General features: G+C 41.3%; 1 protein-coding gene across 2 annotated transcripts in view; it reads left to right on the top strand.

Annotated features, from left to right (window-relative positions):
* Positions 1–9,072: 9,072 nt before the first annotated feature.
* TMEM184C (transmembrane protein 184C) overlaps positions 9,073–15,695 on the top strand; it is a 31,742-nt gene continuing 25,119 nt past the window's right edge. Inside the window, exon 1 of one of the 2 annotated variants that reach the window (XM_061191613.1) lies at positions 9,073–9,763. In XM_061191613.1, coding sequence (XP_061047596.1) covers positions 9,545–9,763 — 219 coding nt within the window. In that variant the 5' untranslated portion in view covers positions 9,073–9,544. The remainder of the gene's footprint in view (positions 9,764–15,695) is intronic. The other variant, XM_061191615.1, reaches the window with a different exon arrangement.

The raw sequence follows: 15,695 nt of genomic DNA, 5'->3' as shown, positions 1-15,695 counted from the left end.
CACAGATCTGACCCACATAAAACCAAGTAGGACATGTGCTCATGAGCTTACACAGGGCAACTGACAGCCTAAAATACATGAGAAAAGTAAGAGGTAAAACTCAAGCTCCATAGAGAGCTCTGCTCACATGTGAAAGAGAAAACTTCCTCCACACTGGGGCGAAATCCTCCCATGAATTCTCCTTACTTCATGTAAGTCAAGCCTTCTTTCTGTGGGGATCACCACAGTCTAGCATCTAAAGTACACTAAATGACACAGTGATTTTTGTTTAAATCCTAAAAGAATTTGTCTCAGTATAAAAATAGTTTCCTTTCTCAGTGCACAGATCATCCTAACAGATAATGCACAGAATCTTCTTCCTAACCAGAAATACCTTCTCTCCCAAATCTCCTGAATGATCTAGTTTTGAATCTGTTACAATTACTAAGGTTTTTCACATTCCTTTTAGCCTGGAACTTGATATGCCAGAAGTATCTTAAATGTCTGAAAATAAAACATCAATTAAAAAAAAAAATCTTCCTCATCAGATAGAACTACTGGAAAGTTCATCTACTGAGTAATAATTTATAGAAAAGGTAATTTATTATTTACTATGCGAGTCGCTTGCGCCTTTCACAGGATCCTCTTCACTCGAGTGACAAAGGATAACATACACTACTAAGAATTACAGGTGGCTTAAGATACTTTATCACCTTTCTTGTGGGGTAATTGGAGATCCTGATAGTCATTAATCCAGTAATTCCAATAACACACTTTTGAAGAGGAGGGCAAATGTTCTATTTATTTAACTATTTCAGTAATTTAAATAAAGAGCCTTTATAGAGAAAATCCAATATAAAAGTTAATGTACTGGGACTTCCCTGGTGGTGCAGTGGTTGGGAATCTGCCTGCCAATGCAGGGGACACGGGTTCGGTCCCAAGTCCAGGAGGATCCCACATTCCGCGGAGCGGCTAAGCCCGTGCGTCACAACTACTGAGCCTGCACTCTAGAGCCTGCGAGCCATAACTACTGAAGCCTGCGTGCTCTAGGGCCCGCAAGCCGCAACTACTGAAGCCCGCGCACCTAGAGCCCGTGCTCCGCAACAAGAGAAGCCGCCGCAATGAGAAGCCCACGCACCACAGCGAGGAGTGGCCCCCACTTGCTGCAACTGGAGAGGGCCTGCGCACAGCAACGAAGACGCAATGCAGCCAAAAACTAAATAAAATTAAATTAAATTTAAAAAAAAGTTAATGTACTGAGGGAATAGACCTGAATCAAGAATGTGAAAATTAAATCTGTTAAGCAAAGAAAGCCATCAGAAGTTGTTAGGCAAAATAAATAAATAAAAAATTGTTAGGCAAGCCCTGGAACTGTGGGGAGTAGGATCTGAAAACAAGAAGCAAAGCCAAGGACAAAGGCTAGTCCAAGTCAGAAACGTAGGCATGAGACCCTAGGACTGCAATTTCCAAATTGTGTGCTGAGGGGCCACAGAGCACTGGAGTGGATTCAGAGGCCCCATGGATTGGATAGTTTAAAGTTTTCAGAGAAACACAGAAACATCTGTCAGACATTATATGAATGTCTACAATTAGGTTGTTTGGACTTAATTACTTACTAAATGGAACTATTAGAAATTTCTTTGGCCTAAGGACACCAAGAAAAAATTACTGAGATTCTAAGGGTGCCGTGAAACGAAGTTGGGGAATCTCTGCCTTAGGGACAAGCTAAGGTTCAAAGGACATTGAGAGCCTGCTCAGAGGAGAATCAGAAAAGCACATTAAAAGTAGAAATGACAGCATCTCCAGTTTCTACATAGTTAATATACATGGTGGGGCCTTCTCTTTCATGTGATCCTGGCTCTAAAGAAAATAACTCTTGTGCCCTGTTATTCTGAATTTACTACAGGATCCCTGTAGTAAAAAATCAGTGAATCTTGCTTTTACATCAGTAAATCTTAATAACAAAAACAAAACCGAGATTTTCAATGTTGATTTTGGGATGGAACAACTAGAGTTCCCCAAATACTTAGTGTGGGAAAGTCTGCTGAAATTGAAATACATTCCTAGTGAAGAAATGAGGGAACTTGGGAATTCCCTGGTGGTCCAGTGGTTAGGACTCCACGCTTTCACTGCCGAGGGCACGGGTTCCATCCCTAGTCAGGGAACTAAGATCCCACAAGCCACTTGGTGTGGCCAAAACTTCAAAAAAAAAAAGAAAGAAAGAAAGAAATGAGGGAACTGTATATTGAGATTCATTTAGTAACTTTATAATAGCCCATTAGAAAATTTTAAACTTTACTCTAAATTAGGGGTTGGCAGACTTTTTCTATAAAAGCACCGATAGTAAATATTTTTAAATACTCTTTTAATTTTTTTTACAACTCTAAAAATGTTGGGGCTTCCCTGGTGGCGCAGTGGTTGAGAGTCTGCCTGCCAATGCAGGGGACACGGGTTCGAGCCCTGGTCTGGGAGGATCCCACATGCCGCGGAGCATCTAGGCCCGTGAGCCACAACTACTGAGCCTGCGCGTCTGGAGCTTGTGCTCCGCAACAAGAGAGGCCGCGATAGTGAGAGGCCCGCGCACTGCGATGAAGAGTGGCCCCCGCTTGCCACAACTAGAGAAAGCCCTCGCACAGAAACGAAGACCCAACACAGCCAAAAATAAAAATAAATTAATTAATAAAAATGTAAAAGCCAAAAAGAAGTGAGTACATTTACATTGTCGCCAACCAATCTCCAGATCTCTCCACGTCTTGCAAAGCTGAAACTCTATCCCCACTGAATTAACAATTCCCCATTTCCCCTGTACACCAGTGTACATAGCAGCATTGGACACCATTAGGGGACAGGAAGGAGAGTGCTCTGGTCAAGGTCAAAAGCAATGGAGGAGGATCACATCCATACCTCCTCCTCCAGGTACATACACCTATGTTCATAGAAGCATTATTCACAATAAGCAAAAGGTGGAAACCAATGTTCACAGCAGCATTATTTGAAATAGGAAAGGGCTTCCCTGGTGGCGCAGTGGTTGGGGGTCTGCCTGCCAGTGCGGGGGACACGGGTTCGAGCCCTGGTCTGGGAGGGTCCCACATGCCGCGGAGTGGCTGGGCCCGTGAGCCACAACTCCTGAGCCTGCGCGTCTGGAGCCTGTGCTCCGCAACAAGAGAGGCCACGATAGTGAGAGGCCCGCGCACCGTGATGAAGAGTGGCCCCCGCTCGCCGCAACTGGAGAAAGCCCTCGCACAGAAACGAAGACCCAACACAGCCAAAAATAAATTAATTAATTAATTAATTAATTAATTAATTTTTTAAACAAAAGAAAGAAATAGGAAAAAGATGGAAACAACCCAACTGTCCATCGACAGATGAATGGATAAACAAAATGTGGTTTACACATTCAGTGGAATGCAATTCAGCCTTAAACAAGAAGGAAATCCTGATACATGCTACAACACGGATGAACCTGAAAATATTATGCTAAGTGAAATAAGCCAGACAAAAAAGGACAAATATTCTATGCCTCCACTTATATAGAGTACCTAGAACAGGCAAATTCATAGAGGCAGAAAGCAGAATAGTGGTTACCAGGGACTGGGGGGAAAGGGGAATGGAGAGTTAGTGTTTAATGAGTACAGAGTTTCAGTTGGACGATGAAAAAGTTCCAGAGATGGAAAGTGGTGATAGTTGCATTAACGATGTTAATGTACTTAATGCCACTGAATTTTAACCACTTAAAATAGTCAAAATGGTAAATTTTCTGTTATGTGTATTTTACCACAATAAAAAAAGAAATGTAAAGACTGTTCTTAGCTCATGGGCCATACAGAAACAGACTGTGGACCACAACTGGGTTGCAGGCCATAGTTTGCTCTGAATCATCAGACCCAATAAACAAAATGAACAAAATGACATAATTTTTTAAATTACAATTCATTTTTAACATGAACATGTTAGAGTTTCACATTTAATATACTTATTACATTTACCAAAACTTATAAATGCAACTACAGTATTTATCTACCAAAACATACTTGTCTCTTCAGGACAAGGTAGATTGTACATAAAGACATCTAGACACATAGAGATATGGTGATACACCCAGGTATCTACAGCTTTATCTGTTACAGATGTAGAGAAGTATAGGAGAGGGAGAGATCGATAAACCATGGTGTCTTCAACAAAGCTTAAAATGCAGCCTGAAGATGTGGTAGGTAAAGCTGAAACTTAATGGGTGAAAATACTCAAAATTCAAATTTGAAAGTTTGATATTATAGCTTGTACCACTTTTATCTTCTTCCCCACTCATCTGGTGCATAGTAAACAATTTTCCTTCCATTTGGTGGCAGGAGAAAAAATTACACTTTACAAAGTTAAGCATACTGTTTAAGATCTGCTAGGAGCTCTCCCCTGCATTCTTGCAACCTTTAAATCTAAAACTCACTTAACTCTTTGGTTGATACAACCTCAGACTCTGAAGGCAACATATTCCTAAAGGAGAAAAGCTTGAGGCAATTTATCCAGACTTAAAGTCAGCTCTAAGCAAAAAAAAAAAAAAAAAAAAAATCACTCTAAGCAAGAAGCTTCTTTCAGATTAGGTAGAGAGTATATACACACATAGACACAAGACATTGTTTCAGTTATCCATTCACTGGAACAAATGCATAACAAACAACCCTAAACTCAGTGAGGTAAAAAAACCATTTTCATTATGCTCATGGATATTTTTAACTTTATTTTTTTAGAGCAGTTTTAGGCTCACAACAAAATCGACAGAAATGTACAAAGAATTCCCATATCCCGCCCCCCCGAGAGCCCCCCACACACGGCCTCCCCCATTATCAGCATTATTCACCTTAATGGTACATTTTTCATCAAGGATGAATCTACACTGACACAGCATAACCACCCAAAGATCATAGTTAATCACCCAAAGTCCACAGTTTACCTTAGGGTTCACTCTTGGTTGTTGTACATTCTTAGGTTTGGACAAAATTATAATGACATACATTCATCATTATAATATCATATAGAATATTTTCACTGCCCTAAAAATCCTCTGTGCTCTGCCTATTCAGCTTACCCCTCCCCCCATCTGGCAACCACTGATCTTTCTATTGTCTCCATAGTTTTGCCTTTTCCAGAACGTCATATAGTTGGAATCATACAGTATGTAGTCTTTCCAGATTGGCTTCTTTCAATTAGTAATATGAATTTAAGATTCCTCCATGTCTTTTCATTGCTTGATAGCTCAATTTTTTTTAGCGCTGAATAATACTCCATTGTTTGAATGTACCACTGTTTATTAAACTGTTTATTATCTAATCTTGGTTGCTTCCAAGTTTGGGAAATTATGAACAAAGGTGCTATAAACATCCATGTGCAGAAGCTTTTTTTTGTGGACATAAGGTTTCAACTATCTTTGGGTAAACAATAAGAAGTGTGATTGTTGGATCATATGGTAAGAGTGTGTTTCATTTTGTAAGAAACCATCAAACTGTCTTCCAAAGTAGCTATACCATTTCACATTCCCACCAGCAGTGTATGAGAGTTCAATCAATGGTGAAATCCTCAGCAGCATTTGGTGTTGTCAGTTTTACATTTTGGCCATTCTAATAGGTGTGTAGCAGTATGTCATTGTTATTTTAATTTGCATTTCCCTGATGACATATGATGTGGAGGATCTTTTCATACGCTTATTTGACATCTGGATATCTTCTCAGGTGAGTTTTGTTAAGGTCTTTGGCCCATTTTTTAATCAAGTTTTTGCTTTCCTTGTTGTTGAGTTTTAAGAGTTCTTTGTATATTTTGGATAACAGTCCTTTAACAGATGTGTCTTTTCCAAATTTTTTTCCCAGTTTGTGTCTTTCTTCTAGTTCTCTTGAGCTCATGGATTCTTCAGGTCAGGAATTAGGATAAGGCAGAGCTGGAATGGCTTCCTCTGGTCCATAAGTCTAGCACCTCATCTTGGAAGACTCAAAATGCTGATGGGTGACTCAAATGGCTGGAAGCTAGAATCAGCTTCTCCACTCACATGACAGGCACCTGGGCTGGGCTAACTGGAGGGCTGGGCTCAGCTGTGACTGTCACTCAGCATACCTTCAAGGGCCCTCCTGATGTGTCTTGGGCTTTTCACAGCACACCAGCCTCAGACAGTTAGACTTCTTACACAGTGGCTGAGAGTTCCAAAAGCAATTGTTCCAACAGATAAGGTGGAGTTGCATGGCCTTTTATGATCTAGCTGCTAAGATCATATGGTGACGATGATCACTTTCACTGTACTCTATTGGTCAAATCAGTCACACCACTCCCAGATTTAAGGGGAAGGGGTACAGAGTATATATTTTTATGGTAAGAGTAAAGAAGTTGCAGCCACATTTTAAAACCATCACAGACATATTTCCATAGAGAGATAGGGTAATACATGTCAAGGGGTTAACAGTGCCTCCCAGAATCCGTCAAAGCGAATTTTGTTAACCTATTATTTTAAGTCAGACTAATCCAAACATATCCTCCATGGATGGCAAAATTTCACCTGCCTATTTTCATGTGATACAGTAATAAACAGAAACTTCATTCTATCTATGTAAATTGCATCAAGAATGACTAACAGCTTGCTTTTGACCCCAGTACCATCTGCTAGTTATAACCATTTCTTATTTTTCAAACACGATCAAGCCCAGATCCACCCTCAGACTTAGGCTAAGTCATATCCTAAGAAAGAATACAGAGAACACCTAGAGCAAGTAAAGCAAGTAGATCAGGATCATGCCAACATCATGGCTACTGAAATCAGCGGCCAATCCTTGTCTCAGTGATTACTAGACTTTAGGATTTCACGGACCAAGAACAATTTCAGAAATAAAACAAATGAGAGCTAATGAAGTTACCAACTTTTTATTTTCCAAAATAAGAACATCTAGAAAAAAACGACTCTGTAACTATCATCACATTAAAAAAAATAGAATGGAAAATTTCAAAATAAAGCATAATCCTTTAGAATGAATAAGTTTGACCAAATAAAAACTCACTATGTATTTTTTTTTCTCATTTCTCTGCTGACCTGTAGAACCTTCATCATGAATGAACCCCAGTTCACACACTGGTGTGGGAAACCACCTGTGCATCTGACATTCTGGTCCCTTCCCTCCCTTGCTTTATTCTAATAGTTCTAGAACTTTAGCTTGCTCCTAGAAACCCAATCTAAAAGACAGACAGGGACTTCCCTGGAAGCCCAGTGGTTAAGAATCAGCCTGCCAATGCAGGGGACATGGGTTCGAGCCCTGGTCCGGGAAGAACCCACATGCCGTGAAGCAACTAAGCCCGTGTGCCACAACTACTGAGCCCGCGCACCACAACTACTGAAGTCCGCGCGCCTAAAGCCGGTGCTCCTCAAAAAGAGAAGCCGCCACAGTGAGAGCCCGAGCACCACAATGAAGAGAAGCCCCCGCTCACCGCAACTAGAGAAAGCTCACATGCAGCAACAAAGACCCAACGCAGCCCAAAATAAATAAATAATTAAAAAATAAATAAAGACAGACAAATAAGTAAATGATTATAACATGTGAGTGCCATAAGGTTACGGGTCGGGGCGGGGGGGGGGGGGGGCTGGGGATCAAGGAAGTTTTCACAAATTACGTGAAAAAGATTTTCCCATGAGAAAGAATGGGGAAGATGATTATAGATGGCAATGACTGTGGCTGAAAGCACAGAGACTATGTATGCAGTATATCCAAGGAAGACTATATTGTGTACCAACAAAGTAAGTAGTGGATATACTTGGTTGTAGAGTAAGGGTTACTTTTCTCCTCTTTATTCTTCTATTTTTTGAAATTCAACAATGGAGTATGTGTTAATTTAATGATCAGGAAATTTTTTAAAATAACGACTTCAATTTTGTAGGTTAGTTTAGAAAGAACAAACAAAAGGCCTATTTCCCTTTAAGAAAGCAGTTTGTACTAAAAGAGGCCAAGTTTTAAAAAGGAGATGTTATCAAGCTCCAGACTTTGGCTAGGACCCTGGGAAGACAACATTCCCTCAGTGCTGCTGTGAGAATCTTAGGCTGGGTGCATTCAATACTGCAAGCCTTCTTGTCCATATATGGTCATTAGTCAGAAATTCTCAGGTGGCAGGTACTGACAGGTCCAATGCTGGAGTCAGACACCAAGGTTAGAATCCCAGCTCTACCACTAACTAGCTCAATGAGCTTTGCAAACTACTTAACCACTTGAATCCGTTTTCTCACCTGTAACATGGAAAACTGCCTACCTTTGGGGATTTTTGTGTACATCAACTAATATACTGTAAGAAAAGCACGTAGAAAATGACAGATATGGACATATTTGTGTATCTAATTGAGAGGTACATATTTGTTTGCTCTATTGGTTTAGGAAGGCCTTAAGATCCCATTTGCCATTTGTTTACTCCGCAGCTTCAGCTAAAAGCTTTAAGCACATAAAATTTCTTTGTCAGTTGTAATGTCAACTCTCTGAAACATAAATGTATGCGAGTTTTTAACAAGTTCCAAATGCAGTACTGCGTCTAAAATTAAGCTATCCCTAGAATGATCCTTCCGCAGAATCCCGAAATAACTAAGTGGCTCTACCCCTAGATTCCGGCAACTGACACAAAACTAGGTGGACGTTTCCCTTTTTTTTTTTTTTTTTTTTTCTGTCTTCTTAGTCCAGCTGACTCCCCTATCCACTCCCAGGGAGAATCGGAGATGTTTGTGCAGATAAATGTTCAGCTCTAAGGTAATGGCCTCTTACCCAGGCTTTCTTAAAGCTGGAATATAGTCAGCAGAACAGTGTAGCAGGAGTTCCTCAAGTGTTCTCAAACGACCTATACAGCTTGCAGAATCCTCCTTGGCCACTGGGCCACCCGGCAGCGACTGCACAACTTCCACACACCTCGGCTTCATCCAACCTTCTACCCTTGGTACCCATCCCAACAGCCCCGCCCCCGAAAAGTGACCAATCAGAGAGTGGGAAGTGAGCCGGATGGGGTGGGCCTATCTTGGCCCTGTCCACGAATCACTAACCTCAGACAGAGGGGGCGGAAGCGGAAGCCCTGGTTTGGCCTTGGTTCCGCCTTGGGGGACTGGCCTGTGGGAACCAGTGGAGAAATCCTGGCGCTGGGGGTTTAAGTTTTCATCTCTTATCTATCAGCGGAATCGGCCGAGCAGACGCCTGCGAGCGCTGGAGGCAGGGAACTACACCGCCCAAGAAAAGAGCGAGCGGGCTGGCAGCCGTGGGGCAAAACCGAACAGTGCAGGGTCTCTACAGGCCGGTCCGGCTCGGCGCCGCTCCCCTCGAGGCCATGCTGCAGGCGGAGCTCCGGGCGATTCCTAGGTGAGGGCAGCGGCTCTGCCGGGGATTCCACCGCGGAAGAACTGGGTAGATGCAAGGTGGGGAAGAAAGAATGCTGCCCGCACTGCTCCCCGGTAGCACCCTGAGCCGCCGCGTTTGTGGCAGCAGCAGCAGCAGTAGCAGCAACAGAAAGCACAGCGTGGGCCGAGGAGGCGGTTCCAGCTGCTGGTGAAGTCGCCCCACGGCTGTTTTTCCGTAGTATGCGAGTCGACAGAACAGCCAAAGAACAGGGCTCCCCATTACCATCTCCTTCGAGCTCTTTTCCCTTGCTACTCGGAGCTGATTTATGCGGAAACATGCCTTGCACTTGTACCTGGAGGAACTGGAGACAGTGGATTCGACCTTTAGCGGTGGTCATTTATCTGGTGTCCATAGTGGTTGCGGTTCCCCTATGCGTGTGGGAATTACAGAAACTGGAGGTAAGAGGGTCCCGCACCATCCGCCTCTACCCTTTCTTCTACCGTCCTGCCCAGCTAAGGTAGCCTGTTTTTATCCCGGATGCTCCAGACTTGATATCCTGAAAACCATGTCCTGTAATGAACCCGTGACATAACCTGTCTGGTTTCTGGTTGTTCACGGTTTTTCAAACCATGCTACTCGTGAAGGTAGGACCGAGAAAATAAAATATATTAAGATAGCTGCTTCGGAGAGCACTGTTTTGCAAGCATTCATCAATATCCTGAAAGTAAGGTAACTTTACTTCTGAAATCTGATCTGTTTAAATATTAAGACTTAACTAGATCTACTTTAAAGACCAGGTGTTGAATTTTATTAGCATTTAACTAGCTTCCTGAATTAAAGGATTCGAGTTGGTTTAACTTTGTTTTTACTTTAGAAATTAACTCTTAACAAAGGTTTTGAAAAAAGTTCCTTGTATATTTTTTGATGTCATATTCTTATTATGACATCAGTAAAGTACTATAAGCTTAAAGACCCCAAGGTAAATATTTAACTAAGTACTTTATAAAAATTGTAATGAACTTTTAAGTTTGAAGTTCATAAAATCCAGGGAAGTATTTTTACTTAGAAACAACTGTTTCACAAGAGTTATGACAAGACCATGGCTATTTTAGGCCTTTTGTGTGGAAACGATCTTTATGTAATTAAATGAAATGCATTTAATATATGTTTGTTTTCTGAATGTTCGCTCAATTTTTTTTTGTTGACTTTTCCAAGCTAGCATAGTCCATATAGTTATTTTTAATATTACTATAATATTACACTACATTAAATATTTCTAGTTTGTTAGATATTTAGGTTACTTCCATAATTTGTTTACCAGAATTCAAATATAGACATCTTAATACAAATAGGGATTTCTTACTTTGGAGTATTTCTTACTTTGAAATATAGGAACTATTTTAAAGATTAATACTATGTATAATATCAACCTAATTTAAGACTTCTCTTAGTTTTTGGTGTCAATGACAAAAAATTAAGAAAGAAATGGAAAATTTTATTCAAGCCAAACTGAGGATTATAGCCCGGGAGACAGTCTCTCAGAGAGCTCTGAGGACTGCTCTGAAGAGGTAAAGGGGGAAACCAGTATATACGTGATTTTGGCAAAGGGGGTACGTGCAATCAAGCGCACATCTCGGTAGAAGGTCACAGGTCACGAGGAGCAGACATCTAAGTTAATGGTTTTAGTGCTTTTCTAAGCATGGGAAGATGCAAGGATCCAGGTTCATAAAAAATTTCTCCTGAAAATATCTATCTGAAGGCCAGTTTTCCCAGAGCACAGAGTGCCTCATCCTGATCTTGCCTCAACACACACCCCAAATTCCTTTCAGGGTGTATTATTCCTTTCAGGGTGTATAGCCTCAGTGGCTAGTGATTTGATTCTTGTAGAACTGGATGGTGGGCAGCAGTCTTTATTTTACAATCCCTTCCCTTTCGGTCTTAATTTCAGCCAAAGTTTGGGAGGCATTTCGACCAGTTTGTCCCATGTGGCTAGGAATGCCCATTCCCAGGTTAGGTGAGGATTTTGTTGATAGGCCACTCAATGTGCTATTACTGGACGAGGCTCTGTTAACAATAACCAAAAGCTTCTGGGCCACCTGTCTTACCAGTCTGTTACTGTCCAGGAAACGGTTCCCTCTTCTTGTTGTTCCCTCTTCCCATATAGAAGAAGTTACACGATTACGGTTATGGATCTTATAGAACTATATATTTGGTCAGTTGTTTCAAGTGGCCTAATCATCATTAATTTTATCTGAGTCTCAGTCACACATTTGGTAATGCAAGAAACAATAATCTTGTAAAACAGGCAGAATTCAAGTAATATAGCTAGTAACATTAATAACGTCATAAGTAAGTATTAAGCTACGAACTTCGTTAGGTGTGGCCCAGTATCTCCCCAGGTCGTCTGACTAGTCTGTTCTGCACCAATCGCTGTCTTTAAGGGGAATGATATATTGGCATTGCACATAAAGCTCACCAGAGATGTCTGCACTGACAAGGCTAGTGGTGGGTCACCGTGACACCTTTCAGAATTGAAAAAGGAATGTTATCTTCTAAGGAATTATGTGGCTGGTACCAGAAGGAGAAAAAGTGATCGCTATGGTTGAGCAGGTGTTTCTGCCATTGAGGAGGTCTGGTTAATGCATAATGCAGATGCGTGATGCAACTAGAGGGGAGGGAGGAGGTCAAAGGGCAGAGAAAAAGTTCTATGTGTAAATATTTCTTGTCTTGCCTTAAAATGTAAATTTTTATTTCATCACTGATGTCAACTGTACTTTTTCAGTATGGGCATTTAAGGACAATTTTAATCTGCAATCTCGACTGCTAACACCCTGAGCCAAATTCTCATCGTGTATTCCCTGGACTATTCTGAACATACCAGCCAGAGTATCCAGTTAAAATATAAGTCACATTATGTGTGTCCTCTGAAAGTTTTCCAGTCACTCCTAGTCCTGGATTAAAAGCCAGTATTCCTGAGTATGGCATTGGAGCCCAACATGATCTGACACCACCCCCACCTCATCACCCTCTGTCTGTCTATCCTCAGTTTCTGGGCCTCCTCCACACTTGCTTTGCTCAAATGCAGGGCGGGCTCCCTCCTTAGGGCCTTTGCATGTCATAATATGCCTTTCTCCAGACGGTATTCTCATTGCTTTGTGTCCTTCAGGTTTTTACTTCAATGTCACCCAGCTACCCAGTTTAAAAATTGCAAGCTTCACTTCCGCAACTCTTCATATCCTCTTCCCTTCTTTATATTTTTTAGGACTCACCACCATCTAACAGGATACATTTTTTATCTTGTTTTCTCCTTCTGCCCAAATATCGGATACTTAATAAATGATTATTTGAGTCCCAGTGATAAATCAGGCTGGTATTCTATATGGTTAGAGAGAGAAACATGGCACTTACTTTCATGGAACTTGGTGGTGGAAACAAACACAACCAGCAAAAACAAATCAATAAAATAAAATTATGTAAAATGCTATGAGGAAACTAAAAAAGATCTAAAAAGTGAACAAGCAGGGCAACATTATTACACATCTTCAAAAGACAACTCTACCAGCCTATGGAAAATTAAGTGGAAGTGGAAGAAGTTAGAAAGTTCTTTAAGGTAGTTCAGAGGTAGTGGGTGCCTGGGCTACGATGACTTATGGCCCAAGTCAGAATAGCAGAAACCGAGATGGAAAAGTGAATTTTAAGTATTATTGGAATTGAAGAAACAGGGCTTGACACTGGATTGGATTGGGGAAGAGAGGCAGTGAGAGAAAGGGGGAAATCAAGAACCACTCTGAGTTTTCTGTCTTGAACAACAGGGTAAATGGTGATGCCAGTTACCAAGATGGAAACTCGATAGATACGGACAGGTTTGAAAGCATTTGAGTTCTGTTTGGGACACTTAGTTCAGGGTATATGAGAGACATTCCATTCACATGGGCACGTCAAATATGCTGTTGGAAATGCAAGTCTAGATAGAGCTCAGAAGTGTTTGAGCTGCAGATATACATATGAGTTGTCAGAACAGAGATGGTGTTGAAAGCCATTAAAATGGATGAGATTATAAAGGGGAAGAAGAAGAAGAAAAAGCAGAGGATGTGGCACCAACATCTATAGGTCACAGGGAAGAATAGGAACTTTTAAAAGCAGCAGCAGCCAGTGGGGAAGTAGGAGCCCAGGGGAGGGGTGTCGTGGAAGCCAGAACAGAAGGACAAAGTAGTGAACAGTCTGCTGCTGAGCCATCCATTGGAGGGTCATTTGTGATCCTCATCATGGTTTCTATGGAGGTATCAGGCCGAAACTAGAGGCAGTTGTTTGAAGAATAAATGTGGAGTGAAGAAGTGGTATCAGAATATGAAGACAGGGACTTCCCTGGTGGCGCAGTGGTTAAGAATCCACCTGCCAATGCAGGGGACATGGGTTCGAGCCCTGGTCCGGGAAGATCCCACATGCCGCAGAGCAACTAAGCCCGTGCACCACAGCTACTGAACCCACGTGCCACAACTACTGAAGCCCACACACGTAGAGCCCGTGCTCCACAACAAGAGAAGCCACCGCAATGAGAAGCCCACGCACCGCAACAAAGAGTAGCCCCCGCTCTCTGCAACTAGAGAAAGCCTGCGCGCAGCAACGGAGACCCAATGCAGCCAAAAATTAATTAATTAATTATTTTTTAAAATATGAAGACAAGTTTTTGTTCATTTTGTTTGTTTTGAGTATTTTTTGACTCAGGAGAATGAGTGGCACAGTAGATAGGAGTGTGGGTTAAGGGAGGGTCCCCCACCCCCCTCCCCACCCAACCATTGTGTTTTGTTGTTAAGGTGTTAGAGACACTAACCACAGCATGTCCCTAAGATAAGGTATAATTTTCTTTAATCTTCTTAAAAGTCCTGAAGCATAGGAATTATCCCCATTTTACAGATGTGAAAACTGAGACGGATAAGTGGCTAAAGTGACACTGTGCTAAGTACTTAATATACAATCATTCTCATTATTCACTGGATGAGTTTTTGTATCTAAAATGCGTAACACTGTGCCCGGCACATAATAGGTGCTCAGTAAGCCTGAATTATCACTATTGTTTTTAAAATATCATCACTATTGTTGCAATGGGGCAACAGTTCTGTTCTCGTGGGATAGCATTTTCGGATAGCATTTTCATTGGGATTAGGTTCGCAGCTGAACACCTAAAGCAAAGTTATAATGCATCTGATGGAGCACTAGAAAAAGTAATTGACATGTTTAGGGACAGTTTCGTATGAAAAATACTTGTCTTTTAAACATTAGAATCACAGTGCTCACCCTGTGAGAAGTCAGTGGGAACTAAGGTTGTAGAAAACTGGAGGTTCGGCTAGCCCATCCCACGCCCATGGGGCATATACTCATGACTGGAATGGCCAGGTGACCATCTGCACTACTTAAACCTTCTCTCTCATTCTCTTACTTGGTTGAGCATGTATAAGTGAGGTCATGTAAGTTAAATGCACACATAAGGGACTTCCCTGGTGGTCCAGTGGTTAAGACTTCACCTTCCAATGCAGGGGGTGCAGGTTCGATCCCTAGTCGGGAGCTAAGATCCCACATGCCTCGGGGCCAAAAAAACAAAACATAAAACAGAAGCAATATTGTAACAAACTCAATATTAAGACTTTAAAAATGGTCCACATCAAAAAATCTTTAAAAAAATAAAATAAAATAAAAAATAAATGCACACATGATGTCACGCTGCTCTGCATTCGTTTCACCCTGCCCTGCTGGCCCTATGTTCCAAGTAGCTACTCTGTGGAAGTGCTCCCTTCTTGCCCTCAGGACAAGTGGGCCCAGAAAGCACTCTCCTGTTTCTCTTTAACTCTCTGCTTTGAAAGCCTTTGGCTGAGTGAGTTAACTCACTCCTGGAGGCTGGTCTTTAATGGTTTTTTTCTTTCCTCTCTGCTTTCTTCAAGTTCCCTCAGGAAAAAATATCTACACTACTTATCTATTCCCTGTTTTGTGAGCCCAAAACACCCTACTCATGGCTGATAAGTTTAACATTAATCGTATCCTTCTATCAGTGTGTCTCAAATGTGAATAATTTATTTAGAGATAAATGTAAATTAAAATAAATGTAATAATCATATAAATAATTTGTACAGATACCTAGAGTTGACTTATTATAATGTCACCTAAATATGTACACGCATAAAATAGGTTCAGTTTCTTATGCACACAACTTTTTAAATAGCTTAAAAATCAAAACAATTATAAGACCAGTATCCAAATTAGTGGCGTTAATGTGGACAGGTGATGTTTTTCTGAAACTGATTCACCACTTGCAATGTAAAACTGGTACTAACTGATGCAAGATTTTTAAAATTTGGAATCACTATAGTGAAATGACTCAATTCTCCAGTCACTTTT

This window comes from Eubalaena glacialis, chromosome 5 (assembly GCF_028564815.1).
Source record: "Eubalaena glacialis isolate mEubGla1 chromosome 5, mEubGla1.1.hap2.+ XY, whole genome shotgun sequence".
NCBI classification, from domain to species: Eukaryota; Metazoa; Chordata; class Mammalia; order Artiodactyla; family Balaenidae; genus Eubalaena; species Eubalaena glacialis.
Note: the sequence above shows the minus strand (reverse complement) of the source record. Positions and strands in the feature narration are given on the sequence as shown.